The 22,119-nt window shown below is 56.8% G+C and overlaps 1 protein-coding gene across 50 annotated transcripts in view; it reads right to left on the bottom strand.

Moving 5' to 3' along the window:
• The window catches only part of LRRFIP1 (LRR binding FLII interacting protein 1), a 129,223-nt gene that overhangs the window by 79,295 nt on the left and 27,809 nt on the right, over positions 1 to 22,119 (bottom strand). For 4 of the 50 annotated variants that reach the window (XM_070069988.2, XM_089328853.1, XM_051838207.3 and 1 more), the window contains exon 1: positions 1,738 to 1,985. The exons of 25 other annotated variants lie outside the window; for them this stretch is intronic. In XM_070069988.2, coding sequence (XP_069926089.2) covers positions 1,738 to 1,803 — 66 coding nt within the window. In that variant the 5' untranslated portion in view covers positions 1,804 to 1,985. Of the gene's footprint in view, positions 1 to 1,737; positions 1,994 to 22,119 lie in introns of those variants that run through there. 21 more of the 50 variants (XM_070069987.2, XM_070069983.2, XM_089328848.1 and 18 more) reach the window with 12 other exon arrangements.

Genomic DNA, 22,119 nt, shown 5'->3' on the forward strand with positions numbered 1-22,119 from the left:
GCGTGGCAGGGGCCATGGGCTACTCAGGATGTGGAAAGAGACCAGCGGTGACACAATGAATGAGAGCGGGGAAGTTACAAAGTCGGAGCGCAGGGTTTCCACACCTTGGGCTCCAGGGCCTGCTGGGACCTGTGTGAGCAGCTCCAGCTCTCCCACTTCGGAGCGAGCAGGAGCTCATCAGAGCCATCAGCCTCCTCCTCCTCCTCCCAGTCCAGCTCCCCTCTCCCCCGAGGGCCCGTGTGGAGCACAAACTGGCACAAGCCCATCTGAGACGCCCACTGTTTCTCCTCTGCCACTGGGCGACTCCCTTCCCACACCCTCCCCGGCCCGGGAGTCGCCCATTTCCTTCCTAACCAGGGACCATATTTTACTTCTGTTCTCCAAGTCCATTTCAAATACAATTTCCGCTATTCGTACCTTTGAACAAGCCCCTACAGGGTCACAAGTCCTTACTGGAAAGCCCTGGGACCACACGTGTTCCAGAATTCGGCATTTCCAGATTTTAGAAGGGGACATGAGAGGTATACATACACGTCCTGCCAACAGGCCAGAGTACCACGCCCTGACTACATGAACAAGACCACGGGGGAGTGTACGAACAGTCACACCAAGAGGAGAAAGACCCAAAGCAGCCGCACGAGGTCGGGGCCCTCACTGCCAATCAGGAATCCTGCCACAAACCTATGTGAGGAACCACAGGGAACAGAGACCTTTCTGTTCCCACAGCTTCCTGGATCCTGGCACCGGCAGCGAGGGACGCTGTGGGCCCAGCACCTGCTCACGGCGCCCGGCTCGGGCTCTCCCCTCACTTCCTCCGGCGGCATCTCGAGGAAGCAGCATCCTAAGCCAGAGCCCACCAGAAGCACCAAACAAGGAGCGGCTCCCCAGGGCGGGGCACAGGTGCAGGACCTCTGCACAGTCCTCGCCGGCCCCTCCCCTCCCTCCTGCCCTCACCGGTCACTCCCTTCCCCCAGGACTCTCAGCGGGGCCCTGGGTGCTTGGGTGCCAGAGGCTTGCTCAGGGTGACAGCTGCCCGCCCTTGCCTTCTATGGCTCGCCCAGGCTGCTCTGCCGGCACCTCGGGGCCGCCTGCCCACTCTTCCGTGAGAATCCTCCCCTGGTGGAATTCCAGGGTCGCCCTGCAGGTTCCCAGGCCCCCCGCGGAGCTCCCAAGGGGAGGAGTAGGGACCGGCTCCAGGAACCTGGCCCATCCGGGCACTCGAGGTCACAGAAGCCATCGCGCCAAGACTAACACCGCCCCCAAACCACCAGCTGACAACTCTCAGCCAAGCCCCCCAAAGCCACCAGCAGACCCCCAGCCAGGAGCTGAGCTCCCGAGTGAGTACCTGAGACACTGCGTGTCCCGGTCAACTCCCCCAAGGTCAGAGCGGTCTCAGCGTTCCAGAATCTTCCGCAGACACGCGGTGGGTGGCGAACGCCCACGGGTGAAGGAGCCCACGAAGCCTCACGGCGTCCCGCACGGCGATGGCGGGGCTGCCCCCCCGCACCCCGCCCGCCCGTCCGCATAACGGGGACCCCCCCCCGCGGGCTCCGAGGCCGGCCGGGGCCCGGGGACGGAGGGGGTCCACGGCGAGAGCCCCGGCCCAGGGCGGGCTGCAGCGCCCACCGGCCGCGCCTGACGGGATACCCCCGCCACAGGCACGCGGGCGGGCGGGCCGGGCCCCTCGCGGCCTCCTGATGGGGTCCCCCCCACCCCCGCCCCGGGCCGCGCGCTCACCAGCTTCTGCGCCTCAGGGCTCAGGCAGTCCATTTCCTTCTTCGGCGCGGCCGCAGGGGCGCTCATCCCGCCCGGTCCGCCCCGCGCTCCGGGAGCCCGGCCTCGAGCGTCCGGCACCAGGGCCCTCAGCGCCGCCACATCCCGGCCGCGCTTCCGTCCGCCGAGCCGCGGCGCCCGCCGCAGGGAAGCCCTCGCCTCGGCCCGGCCTGAGCCCTCTGCCCTCACAGGGCGCCGCGGTTCCCGGGCGGGCGCGGCCGGCAGGGGCGGGGCGCAGGTGGCCGCGGCCTCCCTCGCGGGCCAGGGGCGGGGACGGCGCCGCGGGAGAGGGGCCCGGGCCACGCCCAGCGCTCCGCCCCGGGCTCCGCCCCCAGGGCCACGCCCCACATGGCCACGCCCCCTGCTCGTCCGCCGCACGGGCCAGGGGCGGGGACGGCGCCGCGGGAGAGGGGCCCGGGCCACGCCCAGCGCTCCGCCCACACGGCCCAGCCCTCGTGGGTCCCCCCTCCACGCGGCCCCGCCCCCAGGGCCACGCCCCCTGCTAGCCCAACGTGCGGGCCAGAGGAGGGGACGGCGCAGCGGCCCGGGCCGCGCCCAGCGCTCCACGCACACGGCCCGGCCCTCGAGGGGGTCCCTGCTCTCCACGCGGCCCCGCCCCCACGGCCACGCCCCCTGCTCGCCCGTCGTGCGGGCCAGGGGAGGGGTCGGCGCCGCGGGAGAGGGGCCCGGGACACGCCCAGCACTCCGCCCCGTGCCCCGCCTCCGAGGGCCCCGCCCCACACGGCCACGCCCCTTGCTCGCCCGCCTCGCGGGTGCCAATCACACCCAACCCCGCTGGCCGCCACCGGAAAGGCGGCGGGAAAAAAGACGCGGTGGCCCCGCCCCCGAGGGCCCCGCCCCACCTGCCACGCCCCCGCTAGCCCTCGCCTGCGGCGCGGGTGTCAATCACACCCAACCCCGCCGGACGCCACCGGAAAGGCGGCGGGAAAAAGACGCGGCGGCCCCGCCCCCAGGGGGCTGAGTCAGCGGGGAGGGGGCGGGCGGGAGCCGCAGGGGCTGCGCCCTGCTCTCGGGATAGGACTCGGCGCCGGGCAGGGGGTGTGCTTGGGAAGGGTCCCCTCCGGGACGCATCCCACTGACTCCGGCCCCGGCGCACCTGCGGCCGACCTCGCCTCGCGGGAGGGGACGGGCAGGGCGCGCCGCCGGGCGTCTGGGCGTCTCGGGGCCCGGGTGTGCCCCCGCCAGGGCGCAGGCGGAGCGGCTTCGGCGCGGGACGGGGCCCGGCGGCCCCCGACTTCGTCCAGAGAAGGGGAAGCCCACCCGTCCGGCCGGGCGCGCGGCCCGGGCCCTCGTCCGGAAAGCTGCGGCGGGAGGGCGTCCTGGGCCCGGACCTGCGCTGACCCCTCCCCGGCCTCGTGGACGCCGGGCCGTGCGCGCCCCGCCTTCCCGCGGGCAGCGGCCGCCGCCCGGGCTCCAAGTTTGGCGGCCAGGGCCTGCGCCGCCCTCGCTGCGACACTGCCCACGAGAGCCGTTGTCCCGTATGAACATTGGAGACCACGAGTTTAAGGGCCTCTCCGTTGGCGAGGACAGGGTCCACCGCCTTTATCTGGGGAAGCAGGGGTGGCAGCTTCGCGGGTGAGGCCAGCCAGACGTTCGCTTCCATCAGAGGCTTCAGTCTGCAAGTCCTGACCAACAGGCAGCTTCCAGGGCTGCCCTCCAGCCCCAGCCTCGGGGCCACATCCGCCAGAGCAGGGCACCAGGGCAGGCGGTGCTGGCCCTGCTGGGCCAGGCGACGCTCGGGACGCCTGCAGCAGGTGCACTGCAAAGGGCAGTCCGTCCCAGCCAGGGCGCCCTCCAGCTCTCAGCATCAGGGAAGGGGTGAAAAGGTGCGCCCTGGGTTAAGCCCGCTGGTTCGGACCCTGGAACAAGTTACTGACCCCCGAGTCTCCGTCTCATGCACAACCTGCCAGCAATAGGGGCGGCACCATGCACAGGCGAGGACCCAGCGTACTGGTTCTTGCAGCTGCTGAGCCCAGGCAAGGTGACCGGCGCTGCTCCCTGCTGGCCCAGTGCCCGGTGTCCGGGATGCCACCATGCTGTCTGGGTCCCCTCCTCTGCCCCTGTGCTGCGGGAGTCCTTGGGCAGATGTCCCCCCCACACAGGTACCCAGGCCTCTGCCTCAACAGCAGGAAGGAAGCAGGGCGACAGGTTAAAATGGCTGAAAACTGGGTTGAACCAGGCAGACGGGGTGGGGGGGGTGGGGGGGGTGGGGGGACAGCAAACCACGCCCCCGAGGAAAGCTGGGGGAGGGGCTGCTGCAGAGGAGGTGGTCCAGGCGGGACATTGCCCGTGGAGTTGAGAGCAACAGGCTGACAATTCCAAGTCCCAGAGCCAGCTCACACCACCTGCAGCAGGACAGCCGTAACAGCACAGCGCGCTCTGGTCCCTCCAAGCAGCAGCCCCTCCCCAGGTGGGAGGCTGCCCTGCACTGGCCTGTGTTTCAGCCCCGAGAACCGTGTCCTGCTCCAGGACAAGAGTGTGCACCGCCCCTGGGACGCTCAATACAGCCTTCCTTGTCCTGTCCTACTTAGAGCTGGGGCCAGGGGTGAAGTGTGGAGGGGCCACAGTGGCCTCCCGTCGATTTCGATGCAAATGACCTCTAATGTCCCTCCCGGAAGCCCCCTTCCAATGCAGCTCCCTGCTGGGTTTTAAGGTCACCTGTGCGGGTGGTGACTGGGTGACCAGGACCTACAAACGTGGTGCTGGAGCAGCTCTCTCAGAAGTCGGACAGGTGTGAGACATGACTGTGGAATGGGAAACGTGCAGGGGCATAAAGTTTCCACCCAAGGCGGTTTGGTGAGCACTGTAAGGGCCTTCACCTTGAAGAAGGCAAAACTAAGACCCTCTGAGAGTCCGCCAAAGCCCCAGGATACCCCCAGGAAGGCAGCACAAGAAGCCCCAGGGTTGGCCAGCGCCGTGGCTCACTAGGCTAATCCTCCGCCTGCGGCACCAGCACCCCGGGTTCTAGTCCTGGTTGGGGGCCAGATTCTGTCCCGGTTGCCCCTCTTCCAGGCCAGCTCTCTGCTGTGGCCCGGGAGTGCAGTGGAGGATGGCCCAAGTGCTTGGGCCCTGCACCCCATGGGAGACCAGGAGAAGTACCTGGCTCCTGCCTTCGGATCAGCGCGGTGCACTGGCCGCAGCACGCTGGCCATGGCAGCCATTGGAGGGTGAACCAATGGCAAAAGGAAGACCTTTCTCTCTTTCTCTCTGTCTCTCTGTCTCTCTCACTGTCCACTCTGCCTGTCAAAAAAAAAAAAAAAAAAAAAAAAAAAAAAAAAAAAAAAAGAAGAAGAAGAAGAAGAAGAAGAAGAAGAAGCAGCAGCAGCAGCAGCAGCAGCCGCTCCAGGGCACCTCTGAGAGGTCTGAGAGGGTGGGGCCCAGGGTGTTTCTAGAAGGAGCTGGGAGGCCAATGCCAGGGGTCAGTTTTTCCTTTGGGTAAGGATGACCAAGGGACAGCCAGGTCTGACAAGCTGGCCCTTTCCCAGCCGCCAGGCACAGCAGGACCCAGCAGACACACCCTGACCACCCCAGAATCTGCTCTGAGAGGCTCTTGGGGCTGTGGGAGAGCTGTCTCAGGCCCTCCTTCTTGTTTTTCTTTTTTAAATTAATAGTTTCAATTGACATAAAAATTGCACATATTCGTGGTCTAATTCTGCTCTAGGAACGCCAGAATCCCAGCTAACCAGCAAATGCCAGGTCGCTGAACAATGTGGGGCCGCACCCAAACTTGGTTTGCTTTGTCTCCATGGTGCTGGCCTGTTGCTAGGTTCCCTGGCTTTGGTTCCAAGTGCAGGGGAGACAGGGACAAACCCTGACGGGACGAGGCAGAGGGCAGACGGGGGGACAGCACAACTCCCCGCCTCCCCACTGGCCGACAGCTTCTAAATCATAGCCCTCGCGTCTGCTTCTCGTGAGCACGGACCACCAGCCACACTGACTCAGCACGATACGTGTCTACTGTCCCTCATCTGACGCCTTTCACTAATACTGAGGACCCTTCCTGTCGTTAACTGGAGCTCAAGAATGACCGTCCAGGACGCGCACAGCCCCTTTCTGTCCACGCTGGGGCCCACAGACAAGTTGCTGGAAGAGCAGCCCAGGTCACCACTCAGTCGGAGCCCTTAGCACAACACCTGACACATGGGGTGTCTCTCCCAGCCACCCTGGGGCCTGACTGGGAAACGGCATTCAGTAGACGGCCTCACCTGTCTCCCTAGGCTTAGCCGGGACCAGTAACCCCACCTCCCAGCCCGGAGGTGTAGGCAAGGCAGTGTGCGCACCCAGTCCACCTAGAAGCCAGTGACCCAGGAAGACTGTGGGATCTGGTGGAAGCATCAAATGGGGAGTCAGACTCTGCCACTGTCTTCAAAGACAGTGAGCGTCCTGTGCTCAGCCGGCCCAGCTCAGGCCCAAAGTGGACTCGGCAGTTGGGCAGGGGTCCTGACTGCCTCCAAGCGTGGAGCATGGGGCGGCCGGAACAGCTGGAAAGCAGAGGTGAGCTCTTTTTATGCAGCTTCGTAGATAAGCGCACCCATTCTCACGGCTGCCTGCGGCCAGGGCTACTTAGTCTCCACACGATGCAGACGGGAGCGGGCTCTTCTACCAAGGAAGCAGGTCCTCGTTGCTTGGAATGTGCTGGGCACTGCAGTGGGGGATGCAGGCATGGATGGATGGAGGGACCAACGATTCTTCTAATAAAATGGAGGATTCTGACAGGTTATCACCAACTCTCATTGATCATATTTTGTATTTTTATAGCAACGTGGATAATAAATGCTTTTTAAATGCTATGTCTTCAGGCCTGTGTGGTACAGTGCATTGAGCCCTGCTTGTGGTAACAGCATCCCACGTCACGTTACGAGTTCAAGTGCCAGCTGCTCCAATTCCAGTCCAGCTCTCTGCTAACATGCCTGGGAAGCAGCCAAAGGCCCGAGTACTTTGGTCCCTGCCACCCATGTGAGAGACGAGGGTGGAGTTCCTGGCTCCTGGCTTTGGCCTGGCCCAGCCTTGGCTGTTGTGGCCATTTAAGGAGTGAACCAGTGGATGGAATATATACCCCCACCCTCAACTCTGTCACTCTGCCTTTCAAATAAATAATTTAAAAATGACACTGTGGTGGAATGAGAAGGCCATGCCAAGATGGCTGCTGGCAAGCCAGGGTTAGTTACTCAGGAATGGCTTTGAAACCCACCTGGCAACAGGCTGTGATTGGATGACTTCGGATACTGCCGGGCAACAAGGTGTGATTGGTTAGGGGATAGACCGCCCCTTGACCGGATTGGCTGCCTTGGCTATATAAGCTGCTGTACCAACTGAAATAAATGAGTCTGTGGGCTGCTCACCTCTGGCCTGCTTTCACCCAACTCCCGGGGTCTGTGTGGTGACTCCGTGCCTCTTGCCCCCACCATGCTCCTCCTCTCAGAATGAATCCACAGCAATGTGACACATCTTTGCAATTTTTTTTTTTTTTTGGCCTAACTACACAGCACCTGGCTATTTATCAACTTTTTAAATCTAAGAGTTTTCTTTTTAAATCCCTTTCCATTTTCGAAGGAAGGTGATAGGTTTGGTTTTTGGTTAAAGTTGAATCAGTGGGGAAAAGCCTTGGTGGAGGTGCTAACAGGCATGGACATATCTGTCAGTTAACGGTGAGGGAAAAGCAGCACATGTGCACTGGGCTAGAGCTGAGGGGAGGCGTCTCAGCACTCCAGTACGGAATGGATAGGAGCCGGGTAGTGAGAAGGCATGGTCAGAGCATCAGGCAACAGAGGCCTCCCCTGGCAGCCACCAAGCAAAGCAAACAAGGGCAGGCGTGCACTGCCGCATAGAGCGTAAGCCTCCACCTGCAGCACCGGCATCCCATATGGGCATCGGTTCAAGTCCCGGCTGCTCCACTTTCCATGCAGCTCCCTGCTAATGTGCCTGGAAAAGCAGCGGAAGATGGCCCAAGTGCTTGGACCCCTGCACCAACATGGGAGACCTGGACAGAGTTCCTGGTTCCTTTCAAATAAATAAGTAAATCTTTCATTTTAAAAAGCGAACAAGGTTGAGAAGGTCTTTAATTTACAAGAAGTACAGCATAGTTGTATCTGTATCTGATTGTTAAAACGCTACACGACCGCCCAGGAGGCAGGCGGGGCTGAGGGGCAGGCTTGGGCAGAGGTCTGTACTTGAGTAAGGATGAAAGAAACCTGGACCTGACTGGAGGTGGAGAAGAGAGGGCAGAAGTTGGAAACAGCGGGTGGGGAGGGGCAGGCTGAGGCCTCAGGAGACCGCTCCCTGCCAACCGACTCAGGGCTGGACCCGAGCTAAATGAGCCTGAGAAAACCGAACTTTCCAGGAGGGGGCACAAGACAAGCAGCAGCCTGTCCAGGGACGGCCCATGGCGGCGCTGAGCGAGGATGCGGAGCCGGAGGAGTGGACGTGGCAGGAGCTGGGCTAGCCCAGCCAGGGGGACACTCATTAGCATCCAGGCCGGAGCCCAGCGACATTGCCTCAGAGCAAAATCCCGTCCACATTTAGAACAATTTCTAGCTCATTCACCTCCCAAAGTGCCTTAGAGCAGTAAGTCCACTGCAATCCTAAATGTATCCATCTCCCCACTCCGTCCTTTGGGGTTGTGGTCCTGAGGCCACTCCCACCCTGTGCACAGTGCCCAAGGAGATGGCCAACGATACATCCAATAAAGCATCTCTCAGGAAAGCCAGTCCTATTTTCCCTGAACATAACACTGCAAATATCAAATGACTTTCTCTAAAGATACTGAGAACAAGACAACTAGCATCCATTATGAATTTCTCAGCCATATACGAGCAAATTCTGAACAGCCTTCCTTGTCCACTCTAATACAAAAAAAAATCTATATACTCTCTCAGGACAGCCCATTGAAAGTGCTTCTGATCCAATAGAGAGTAACTTGGGAAAGAAGCCCTGGTCTCAACACCCGCATTCACTAGCTGACATGAGACCCTGCTGGGAAGAAACACAACAAATATTTCAATGTATACCAGGAACAGGAAACGGCAATGCCCCCCTCCACCAAAAGAAGCAGAAGCCATAGACAGACTTTTCCACACTCTCACCGTATACTTGGCTTTGACTCAGTAATCCTGCATATGAGTTTAAGATTCTAGAAAGCCAAGAATGTTCCTGACAATCAGAGTCATGAAATAAGCATTCACCCTACTAGGTGGAAAATCCAGAAATCGACAAGGCTACAGATGTGATTGACAAGTGTCACGGGAGGTTCAGGGACACAGGTGTTTCTAATCCGAATTTGAACAGTGCCCGTGGGAAACAGCGAAGTTTAAGGGTACTTAGAGCAGATTCAAAGATTCACAAAGCACGCTTTGCTGCCAGTCTGACTTGCAATTACCTGAATAAAGACGAGACAAAAACATCAGGAAAAGTGGGCACCTTTCCAGCCTCAGGTAGAGAAGTTCCTAAGAAAAGCATCCCGAAAAGAATCTTTCCAAGAAAACAACTTTTCCTAAAGGAAAGAGTAAAACACACTTTGAGGAGCACTGAAGGTGCACGCTCACATACTCAGGTAAGGTGAGGGTCTCCCTCCGCACCGTCGGGGCCCTGAGACACGGCTCAGAGACAGTCACCGACTGCCAAACTCAGAGACGGCGCCAGGTGGTGACAAGCTGTTTGCCGTCACTGCCTGTGACCTGGGCATCTTCAGCAGAGACTTGGACAGCATCACACAAAAGCCTCACCTTCGAAAACTGAGGACTGCAGACGAACCTCGAGGGGAGTTGGCTGGACGGTGAAGAACAGCAGCTGGGAGAGACATGTGTGGCACAGGAGTGGAAATTCTGGAATAACTGGAGATCAAACAGCCACTCCTGACCACGTCACTTCTGTACCCCACTCCTGCCCCGCCAGCTGCCTGTGTGTAATGGGGAGGGCGTGGCCCCTAGACCTGCCGGAGGCTCTCCAATGCTTCTTCCAACCAGTGGGTTACACTGTATTTACTGAGGTTACCCAGAAGCCCCTCCCCTTGTCTCTGTCGGAGGCGGCATCTGTATGAAAACAGGCATTAAGCATTATGGGTAAACCCTACTGTAGGCACAGAGCAGGGTTTCCCTTGACATCTGGGGTCAAATGACTCTTGGCTTCGGGTAGCTGCCCTGTGCATCACAGGACGGCTGGCAGCAACCCTGTTCTCCGCCCACTGGATGCCAGGGACACCCTCCGCCCCTGCAGTGACAACCCAAACCACCCCAGTTGATAACCCTTGACTCAGGGGTATCTGTACCTGCATCTAAGGCACCCACACTTGGAAACACATTGACCTGTCAGCTGACACAGATCCTCAGCAAAACCTGCTCAGAAATCACCGTCAGCACGCAGGGAAACGTGGGAGCTCATCATCTTTCAGTGTCTGTCGCCTCCCTCTGCATCCAGAGCTCAAAGGCACAACAAAGCGTCAGGGACAGCAACGAAGTCAGTGCTGGGAACATGGAGAGACGGCAGGCGAGGCTGTGGCGGGGGCAGCTGGAAGCCGAGATCTCAGAGGTAGTGCCGTGGCACCGAGGCCACGCGTCAGGGAAGGAGCATCAGAAATGAGGAGGTGAACGAATGGGGTTCTGCTTGCTGGCACCTCTGGAAGGCCCCCTGGGAGAGGAGAGGCCAATCAGAGATCACACAGCCCCGCACCCCACACAGAGAACACGGGGACTCGTGCAGACGACCCCAAACTCTGCAAAGCACGGCTGGGCAGGCAACCTGGTGGCTCCTGCTCTGCCGAATGCTAGTGTGCAGCTTTGAGCAAACCCTGCGTCCCCTTCCAGCCTCCTCAGTAAAGCAGGGAGAGACACAGCCACCAGACGGGACAGCCCCGATGGCTGCAGATAACCAGGGGACCCAGTCTGACCTGGACAGGTGCTGTGACCCGGAATTCACAGCTCATTCTATTTAAAAGCACACAGACAATTGTCCCTGCAAAACAGGCCCTGGAATGACAACTTACATGCAGGTTGGAGCCTCGGAGAGCAGGTCTGTGGGGAGAACCTCCCGTCACCTGAGTCACCTGATCTGTGAGCCCGACTGCAGCCCCCGGGAACCCCTGGCTGTTTCAGGCAGCTGCTGCCCATTAGGCACCGAAATTTGTGATCCCCAAGCTTTGAGGGCTCTCAGTCTCTAGACAGGCAGATTACGAACAGGGCTATGTGAAAACGTACGCACACAGACAAGGACTGGAAGGAGATGCAAAGAAACGGCAGTGGAAGGGGCCAGTTTGGTTGGGTCTGAACACCTGCCAGGTTGCTGGAGGCTCTCTCTTCCCCGTGCTCAGGTGAGGGAATGTGGACTTGGCTGATGGCAGTGACGGGCCACCAGGAGCAAGAGCTGAGCAAGGAAGGAGACTTCCATAAAGAAACTGTCGGCTACAAAAAAACTGAAAATCACCCTTGTGGTTCTTTTTCAAATATTTCCTGGCTGGTCTCCTTACTCTTTATTTTTCCAGATCAGTGTCGGTCTAGCTGTTAACCTTTAATCCACAAGCACCACCCAGTCTTCCCTGCCCCTGCCAACCTGAAATCTTATTTGAACTGCATTGGGTTGACACACTACTTGTGGGTGGGTTAACTTCTTTTCAACATTGAGTCTTCTCAGTCGGAAACAAGGGATCCCTCTCCTCATTTTTCAATCTTCTGTGTTCTATAGTAAATTATTACTGTTTCTTCCTACATGCCCTGAGTATTTCTTTATTGCCATCTGCTTTTTTAAGTGACATTTTTCCATTATTTACAAAGCATTATGGGAATGCTCTGGATCTTTGTTTATCTGATTACAAACTGGTTTATTAAACTCCCAGCTTGAGGTTAATTTTTGGGATTAGACATACATTATTTCCATGTAGTTACAATGTATCCACTTCCTTCTGATAGCTACACCTTTGAGTTCTTTATGGGGGGGGGGTGTCAACATCCTTGTAACTTTCTTCCTAGATTGGATACTCTGCAATTTGACAAGGAGCCGCACTCAGCAGGCGGGTGAGGCAGTGGTGCTTTGTAATAACACAGTGCAGATCCAGGCTTGTCAGACTTCAAGTAGCACTTACACTTGCCTATGAGGGAAACAGCGCTTTGTGAGGCCCTTGACCCCACACTTGCAAGTCTCACAAGACACCCTCGCCCAGGGGCTGGAGGCTGGCCCTGCACAGTGGCAGAGGAGTGGGCATGGCGGCCCGCAGAGGGCAGGCTTGGGGTCAGGGGAGCTGCGTCACTGCTGACCGAGCCCGACCTGCCCTGGGAGCCTCCACCTCTGGGCAAGCTTTGGGTCCTTGATCTGCGTCTCAGCCTCCTCATCTGTGGAATGGGAGAGTAGAGACACTACCTAGTTCACACAGGGTTTATGAGGAAAAACTGAGTTTTTATTTACAATCCTTACTTAAATAAGTGCGGTGTTTAGTCTGTACGATACAAGCTACAAGCAGTTCAAGGCACATTGGATCTAGGTCTAAGTGCCAGTCACGGGGTCAGAGAGACGTGGGAGTAAACATCTATCCCAGACAACCCGCCCCCGCTTCCTGCCTGGCCGGGTCTGGCTTCCCTCTCTCCTGCTCAGAACCCCGGTCAGCTCCATAAAACCCTGGTGCCGGGAAACTCATGATTCGGCAGCGCAGAGAAACTCAATTTTCCCTGGAATTCTTTGTTCTCGTGGGAATAACCATGCCACTTCCCTAGGACGGGAGCCTGCACTTTTCAGCAGTTGTTTTTTGTCAGCCACTGGTCACTTCCTCATTGAGTTACGAGCTGGGTGGCTGGACCGGAGCTCGGTGAGTCAGATGAGCAGTGACCGCATTGGGCAACAGGAGCGCCCGGGCTTCTGCTTCAGGGGGAGGGAGAAAACCTCCCCACTGGGTAGGGTTTTATTACTCTCCAGTAAGACAGCAACCTCAGAGCACTGAAAAGCAGCTATGTTCAAACCTTTCAGCTCTGATATTCTGACTGTCTAGAGGGTGCGACCTAAGTGTAGGGTAAAATACATATCCACCTCTTTCGTCTCTGGGAGAAGACAGAGGGTTGTAGGCAGTGTCGAGAGCTGAAGTCCAGAGAGAGAGAGAGACAGACACACACAGCTGGGAGGGACGGTCCCAGGAGCCACAGGTAACAGGCTTCACTTAACAACGCCAGATAACATAATGGTAAAAAGCAGTGTGCATGACAATCTCAAGTAATCCACATTATAGGCAAAAACTGAGTCACTCGGCTGTAGGTGGAAGCCACGCAGAAGGCCACTGATGAGTGAGTGGCTAAACAGTGTGGCCCTTCCCCTCAGGCGGGCAGTCCTCGGCCTGAATGAGGAAGAGGCTTCTGACCCCCGCTGCCGCAGGGGCAAAGCTGGAGAACACGCGCGAGGAGAAATAACTGTCACCAACAGAGACAAATACTGTGTGAGTCCAGCGTCTGAGGTCCCTAGAGGGAGACAGAAAGCAGGATGGGCGTTGCCCGGGCTGGGGGAGGAGGAGTGGGGGTTGATAGGGTTTCAATTCTGCAAGATGAGAAAGTTCTAGAGATGGGTGGTGGCGGCAGTGGCACCACGGTGTGTGTGAACTGCGTCTGAAATGGTCCAACAGACGACTTTACATTAAGCACGCATATCTTACCGTGGGAACAATAATTTATGTTACAAGTTTTACACGCTGGGGGAGCAGTTAACTCAGCCTGCCACTTACAGCATCCCAAAGAGCTGTAAAAGCGGAGTTTATGGCAAGTATTCAATAGAATACAAAATGCCTGGACACTCCCTAGCGAGCACACACAAACACCCCCAATTACCTCTATGTGAAAACAAACCACCACAAAAAGGCTTCGAGAAAACAAACGGCGCCATGAATGAGGCGCCAGGATCTAGGAAGCCTGTGCCATTCCTCGGTTTTTGTCTGGATGAGCAGGAACGACTTTTAAAAGAGGAAAAACCAACGCCGAGTTCATTTCCCCCCACAACTTCATCTGAAAAGAAAGGAAGACAGAATGACAGAAAGCCCTTCTAGTCTGTGTCCCCAAGGGCTTGGAAGCCCAGCCCAGGAGCCTGCGGGCCACGGCTTTTGTTCTTCCCTACTCTGCGCGTTACGGGTCGGGTGGCAGGCAGGGAAGCCCTGGGCCTCTCTCGGGATAATACTTCTCGATGCAGAATAGCCCAGGTTACCAAGGAAAGGGATCGCTGAACACATCACCAGTGTGTATCCCTACATCCCGCCGGAGCACCTCAGAAGGGCAAATCAAGCCGTCATCTCCACACGTGTAACTCATCCCAGGGTGCAGAAGCAGGTGCCAGTGACTGCAAACACCAAGCAGTCCCACGCGACACAGGGGCAGGGAGGTCAGGAAGAGTGAGGGCAGGGGCACCGAGGTGGCTAGGTCCCGAAACCTAGAGGAGGACCAGGCTCTGAGCAGGGCATCAGACAGGACTGGATGACAGTGGTCTCTGACAGTACAGAAAGCCCGAGAAAGGACCCAGCAGTTGCTGTCAGGGTGCAGACTGGTTGCTGGGGTGACGGGTGCCCAAACAGGAAGCCACAGGAAGGAGCGTGCCCTGGCCCTTCCTCTGGCCTCACAGCCAGCCTCCAGGCCCTGCTAGCACAGCGCAGTAGGTGAGGGAGGAAAGCCCGGAGCAGAGACACAGCTCAGCACACCTGACATCTACACACAGATGCATGCAAACCATCCCCCAGCTCCCTGCAACCACCACAGAGAGCCCTAGGAACACCCGGGGCTTCCGGCGGCGATGAGGGGCACATCCTTCTAACACAGCTGACGGCTGGGGCCTGCCTTCCTCGCCGAAGGCGCTGCTACTCTTTCTTCCTGTCCAGGTTCAAGGATCTCTGGACATCTATCCAAAGACCCCCTCGTGGACTTAGGATCCTTCTGGGTCCTTCAAGGTGTCAAATATGGTTGCTTTGTCTTCTTTAATTTTTGCTTTTTGTGCATGTGGCTGATCATGGATGTGAGGGATTTTTAAAAAATGTTTGAGTAAGGAGATGACGAAGAACGCAAACCCACACCTTTCTACACGGCACTCCCGTAACCGGTCTGATGGCCACAGTGGGTGGTGAGCAGTCACTCCTACACTTCACCCCACGTCACAAAGAAGAAAAGGTTCACGCAACTGGACTTACACCCCCCACTCATCTGGGGGGACCACAGGCTTCCGCGAGGCTGCAGAGTTATTTCCTGCCACACCACTGCCTCTTGTGTGCCAGCGGACCCCTTCCACCAACTTTGTTTCCAGACTTCTCCAAGCTTCGGTCCCCGCCACCAGATGCCTCATGGTATGTCCATCGGACATGGAGCTCCTTCCCCCACCTCCAGGCCCCCTGCTGTGTTTCCTCTCCCATGAGCCTTTGTAAGTGGTGCTCTCAGGGTGGCATCCACACACACCATGCTCAGGCTGGTGCCCCCACCCCACTCGCTCTTCATCATCAGCCCCAGGACTTGCCTGTGGCCACCGTCGCATTGTCCCCTCCGAATGCCTGAGATGGCCCCTGGTGGCCTCCCCCACGTGACTGCCAATGGAATTTTGTTCATTCAGTCAACCAAGGTGCACTGGGGCCCCCACGCACCAGACGCCATGCCTGCCATGGTCGCATAGGTCTCATGTTGCACAGTCAGACAAGGAGCTGGTGACAGCTGAACAGAATCCCCCACCACGCCCCACGCTGGGTGTGCAGAAGGAAACCACGGACTTGTTTGTGAGTCCCGTCCCCCCACCTCCCCCCCGCAGTGACACCTGGAAAGGCTCTAACTCCTCCCAGAAGCCTCCAAGCTCCACCAGAGGTGGCCTGGGGGCTGCAGATGGCTCTGCCCACATGGCCCCTGCCCTCTCCCAGACCACGGCAGGCCTCGCTTTTCTCACGAACACAGTTAACAAATGAATCTATGTCCAAGCTCTATTTATCCAGAGACAGGACCACCCTCCTGCAACATCTACACGGCGTGCCGATGAGTCTGCACTTTCAGTAAATGTGGGCAATGCAAGCGTCAGAGTGCGGCAGTGACTTTAGAGCGAGAGCCTCCTCCGTCCCACTTAGGGAGCTGTGCGAAGAGCAGCCGCCGATCGCCGCCGTGCCACCGCACTCGTTTTCCCCGGAAGGCGGCAGAAATTCCTCGGTCGCCTTTAGCTAAGTCGAATCGAAGTTTTGCTTTGCTTTACTTTACTGGACTCAGGTACTTGGGAAAGCCCCAAGGACATTATATATTTTACTTTTAAAATGTTTATTTATTTTCATCTACTTGAAAGGCAGAGGGACAAGATACACACACACATAGAGATGTCTTCCATCTGCTGGTTCACTCCCCAAATGCCCGCACAATGCCCGTCCCCAAATCATATATTCCAAAGGACCTGGACATAAAGGGGAAAAAGCATTTTTTAGAGAAAAATGTTACATTAAACTACTTCTGCCTAAGTAATTACCAAAACAAGCTACTCACTGAAATTCTGACTTTGAGAAGATGGTATTCTATTCAGTCATGTAATTTAGTAAAGGATATAAACCAAAATAAGGAAAAGCAACTGTCAGCTGGTGAACCGTGATGAACAGGAAGAGAGCACACTGCCCGACGGTCATGCATCACTCCGGTGTAATTTACCGAGTGCCCAGTGTCTTTCCAAAGGCAAACACACACATGCGTGAAGCCGGCACCGGGCAGACTAAGGAGACATTGCTGGGCTCTGGGCTTGGCCAGCTTCTTCCCGTGAGCCACTGCTCCAGCCCAGGGGAGCCCCGAGTGTCCCTCTGCCTGGCTTCCTTCCCCTTCCCATGTACGTCCTCTCAGCCCTGGGACCTCAACTCTACCTCCCACAGTTCTCCTTAGCTGTTGCTAGAACACAAAAGACTCAAATGACACAAAAGGTGTCACTTTTAGGAGTTCCCTTCTGATAGAAAAGCACCTGACTTAAAAATGCCCACCAAGGGGCCGGCGCTGTGGTGTGGTGGCTGGGGCTGCCGCCTGCAGTGCCCGCATTCCATATGAGCGCCGGTTCTAGTCCCGGCTGCTCCACTTCCCATCCAGCTCTCTGCTGTGGCCTGAGAAAGCAGAAGATGGCCCAAGTGCTTGGGCCCCCGCACCTGCGTGGGAGATCCGGAGGAGGCTTCTGGCCCCTGGCTTCGGATCGGTCCAGCTCTGGGCGTTGCAGCCATCTGGGGAGTGAACCCACAGATGGAAGGCCTCTCTCTTTGTCTCTCTTTCTCTCTCTATAACTCTGTCTTTCAAATAAGTAAAATAAATCTTTATAAAAAAATGCCCACCAAGTGGGTGTCAGGGGCAGCAGTGAAGATGCCGTGTGTGACACTCACAGACCACACGGAGAGTCTGGGTTCAAGTCCCGACTGCTCCTGATTCGACTCCTGCTGGTGCGCAGCCTGGGAGGCAGCAGGTGACTGCTCGAGTCCTGCGCCCCGTGTTGGAGACCTGGATGGAGTTCCTGGCGCCTGGCTTCAGCCTGGCTCACTCCTGCCAGTGACGAGTCTCTGTGGAGTAAACCAGCAGGATGGAGACCTCCTCCAACCTTGTTTCTCCACATTTCAAATAAATAAAATCAATAAATAAACCTTTATAAAGTGCCACCAGGACCTGGAAGCCAGCGAATGAGCCTCCTGGAGTGGTTTCCTTTTTTAAAAAGACTCTGACATATTTGACAGGCAGAGCCCCGGCACTTGGGACATCATCCACTGCAGGGGGCTGGGTGGGAAGTGGAGCAGGCAGGACTTGAACCGGCGCTCTCATCAGGGATGCTGGCATCTTTCTGATGGGTGACAGACATAGCGGGTCTTGTGGGGGCCCAGAGATGAATCATTTTGGAGCCTTAATGGGTAGAAAAGCGGCAGCTCTCAGTGTGCACGCGACCACTCGTGGGAGATGTGTGCAGTGCAAGCGGTCACAGGGGCCCGAGGGCAAACGAGGGCCAGCACTGTCAGTCCACTGCCAGCAGAGCCCCAGGGGTCTTTCTTTGGATGTCACAGCTGGTTCTCTCCAAGGGGTTCTCTGATCCCTGGGGCCTTCAGGTAAGGGCTGACCTCTGCTGGGCTCTCTAGGAAGTACATCCAAGAGAGGAGGAGGAGGAGGAGAGGCAAGGAGACACAGCCAACGCAGGCACCAGGCGTGACAACGCGTCTCCTGCAGGAGGACGGCTGGCGCCCTCCAACGTAACAGGAGTCCGAGGCCCGGCAGGAAAAGCAGCCTGCTGAGGCCCGAAGCTGGCGGGCAGTGCGGCCAGGGCCGGAACCCAGGCATGGGCATCGGCCACCCAGAGGACGTCCTTGTTACAGGTGGCTCATGGGACATTCTCTGAGTGCCGACCATGACTGCACAGGCACCTCCCTGGGTCTCATCTGATGTCAGCCCCTATAGACCTGAAAGGCAGGTGCTACTGTCTCCCAGGCACCTGTGTGGAAACAGGCTCACGGCTGAGGGGCACAGGGGAACCCACGGACTCAGGGTGACACCGCCACACCCACCGCGGGCTCTCCTTAGCCCTGCCTCCTTCCTACGCTGTCCCTGGCTTCCATCCCATAGAGGTTTCTGTCTCCTTCTTATAATTGCTGATGGGCAGGGGCCTCCTCCATGCAGCGCCTGGGCCCGGCCACCCCTCCCCCGCAAGTCAACGTCATCCTCCCTGTCCCGACAAGCGGCCCGGGTGGGGCCTCCCAGACGCAGTGAGCAGTGGCCACATGGCTCCCTGCCCCGCCAGCTGCATTATGATGACAGCCAAAAGCTTTATTTAGGACATTTCAGACTTTTCCCCCGCTGTGAAAACCCGGTTACCAAATCATCCTCAGAGTATGCATGACTTTTTCCTTTTAAAAATCAGAACCATCCTGCCTCGTGTTAGACGTCCAAGGACACAGGAGAGCCTCCGCCCCCCGATGGCTTCCAGATGCTGGCCAGGACCGCAGTCTGCTGGGCGCTGGGCAGTGCTTTGGGGCGAGGGCACGTGGTACACATGGCGGGCCAGCCGCTGTTCCCTGGGGAAGGGTGTGACCGCATGGCCTGGGGGGGCTCAGCCGCTGGTGCTCCATCACCCAGGGTGGAGTTAATCAGTCTACCCAACTCCAGCCCTCACTCACCTGAGACAGCGCCCAGCAGAATGATCTGTTAGGGTTCACAAGCATTGGTGAGATTAGGCGTGGGGTGGGGATTGCAAATTCAAAAAGCCCATGGAAAAATAGAATTAAAAGCTAAGTTTCTTTGGGTGCAAAAAAAATTTGAAATTCATGCATTTTTTTTTTCAATAAAATGTATTCTCCATGAACTTTTTGCAGACTCCTCATCTGTTTTTTAAGGCAATGAGAAATATGTTCAACCCTTAAACTGGGAAAAAATATCTGCACATTTGCCATGGGGGTGAGAAGGGCTCGCAGGTAACTAGAAGTCAATAAGAGAACTTAGGCTAACACACTGGTCATTTGGGAGACAGCTGCAGGCAACTGAGAATCAATCTGCTGTCGGGGTTTGGCTATCACACAAAGGCCAAGAAAAGTCACAGCCCACGGGCCTGTGAGGGGAAAGACACCGTGAGACAGACGACACAGGTACATGGGTAAAGTCACCCAACCTTCTAGGCAAGCCGCCAAGAGACAACCATGGGGACCTGGAACACCGGATACCTTGTGCCTTTGTAACGGAGCTTGTAATCTGTAGTTTAAAGACTGAAGTAGTTTAAATCTCAAATAGAAGAGTTACGTAGTATTAAAAATGTTCAGGGCGGGGGTGGTAACGTGGTGTAGCAGATAAACCATCACCTCTGACACCGGCATCCCATATGGGCACTGGTTCATATCCTGGCTGCTCCACTTTCAATCCGGCTTCCTGCTGATGCACCTGGGAAAGCAGTGGAAGATGGCCCAAGTCCTTGGGCCCCTGCACCCACGTGGGAGACCCGGAGGAAGCTCCTGGCTCCTAGCTTTGGCCTGACCCAGCCCTGGCAGTTGTGGCCATCTGGGGAGGGAACCAGTGGATGGAAGATCTGTGTGTGTGTGTGCGCGCGTGTCTCTCCCTCTCTCTAAGTTTTCTAAATAAATAAATAAACCTTAAAATAGAAACTAAAGATGCTCACTGCAATGTGATCACAACAGCAAACAAACAAAAACCTATCAACAGTCAGGCCAAAACGACCCAAGGGTGCATTCTCAAAGCCATGGTCATGGCCATTCAAATGTCCCCACAGAGTATCTGTGCAGGAGCCACGCTTACGTTCTTCCTTTGGGAAGGAAATGAAAACTACGTGCAGGATTCCCGAGTCCCACGTGAGGCTCTGCTCAGAGACCTCACAGATCGAAACAACAGAGAAATCAAACTTAACAGGCCTTGCGCTTGGTCCCAGAAGCGGCCATCTTTTTATTTTCTAATATTGTCCGAATTTTCCTGCAATAAGCATACACTGCATTTACTACAAGAAACTAAGTATTCCCTTTTACCAAGAACAATTACTTTTTGTTGGTCATTTCTTCATTTATTCAACCAAAAGCCTGTTGCAAACCAAGCCTCAGGACATGTGCGGAGAGGGTAACCTTCCACACGTGTGCACGCTCCTACCCCAGCCTGAGGAAGTCCAGAGGGCTTCCTGGAGGAGGGGAGCTGAGTCTGGAGGGAGAGTGGCTCAGGAGGGCAGCAGTGCCAGACGGCCACGGAGGGAGGCCCAGGGAGGCCCCTGGGGGCGCTGAAGATGGGGTGGTGGCACGGGCTCTGTTTTTTTCCTTTTGTAAAGATGGCAAAGCTGACTTTGCTGGCACGGGGGAGGCGATGTGTGGCCATGGGTCTGGGGTCCACTGTGGCAGCAGCAGTGGGGAGGAGTGGACTCAGCCCCCGGAGCTGATTTCTCTAGGGTGCCAGGGCATGGAGACGCAGACACTCGTGCACCGGTTCAGTCTCAGGAGCTCGGGCCACGGGGCCACTGAGACAACCGGGGAGCCAGAGGGTGGGAGGCGGAGCAGGGAGGGGTGCCGGGGGAGGGGCCAGGCAGCCATCAGGAGGCGTGGACGCTGGGTCCCTGGTAGGTCCCGGGTGACTTGCTGGAACTGTGCGAAGAGTGTGCCATGAATACCACCGAGGAGCGAGAACAGAGCCAAACACAGAGTGTGAGAGACAGGAGAGGCCAGGGCTGAGCGCACAGACCGAAGGAAGCAGGGCGGGCGGGGTCCCGGGAGGCCAGGAGGCTCAGTGCGCCGCGTGGTACCCTGGAAGACACACAGCGGACGAACACAACCTGCTCCAACTGACCAAGGCAAGCAGATGTCTCCAGGGCACAGTCAGGGTGGGGCTGTGCCTGCCAGCACCCAGACTTTGTGGCAGGACCCCAAGATGCCTCCCGGGAAAGCCTACAGGCTCCCCCAGAGGGGTGACCCCTGGCACAGGACACCAGTTGCCATGGAGACGGCCACCGGTCCGTCAGAGCCCAGTGCTGATGGGAGGGTGATCTCCTCAGAGCCCCGAACACCTGTGACTTCTGCAGGGCGGGCAGAGCTGGGGGCCCTGCTGTCCTCTGCCTCGCTCCCACACACATGGCCACGGCCACGGCTCCACATCAACACCATTCAGGAATGCAATGAATTACTCAGAATAAAGCCCCAATTTCAAATATGGTGTTGTTAATAAGGCATCAAATGAAGACGTCCTGGTTTGCACCCCTGGGAACTAACTCATCCTTTGGTGAAGAGTGGATTCCGTTCCCGGCTCACAGCTTAGAAACAGAGAACTGAGATCCCTGTTTTGTAGATTACAGATTACTTAGCTTTGCCTAAAACCATGTGCTCATAAATTAAAATTATTTTAATATATACTATACAATATAAGAACACCGGAAAAAACTCACTCCAGTAACTAAGAAAATTAGCATTTCTTTCTTTAAACCTAATTATTTTAATATTTATATGAAACCCTTAGAACATCAGCTCCATTGACTTTAAAAAGGAGAGCTAAATGGTTTGCTCCACAAAAAAGAAACACTGCATATTTCTCAGTGAAGAGGAACCAAAGTGTCTCACGAATAATGGAAGTGCTATTTCTTTAAGAGATGTGAAGAAGTCCGCATTTCTTCAGAGTCAGCGAGCGCAGTGGTCCGGTGACAAGCCTGAAGTCATTTATTTCCAAAGAAAGCCCACAGTCTGTTTTATGAATGGGAGCTCTTGGCCGTCGCTAAATTCTGCAGCGTAATGGAAAACTCCATCCAGGAGGCATGGCGATCGGCATGCTTCGAGTCTTAACAAACGGCCACGTTCTTTGAACTCCACAATTTCCCTCCTAGCGACAATCACGGATGCACAGGGGATGGCTCTGCACGGTGTTCGTGCCAGTGTGACTCTCCGGAGAAGAC

Source organism: Oryctolagus cuniculus, chromosome 3 (assembly GCF_051225735.1).
Source record: "Oryctolagus cuniculus isolate XC-2025 breed Fujian yellow rabbit chromosome 3, ASM5122573v1, whole genome shotgun sequence".
Taxonomy (NCBI): Eukaryota; Metazoa; Chordata; class Mammalia; order Lagomorpha; family Leporidae; genus Oryctolagus; species Oryctolagus cuniculus.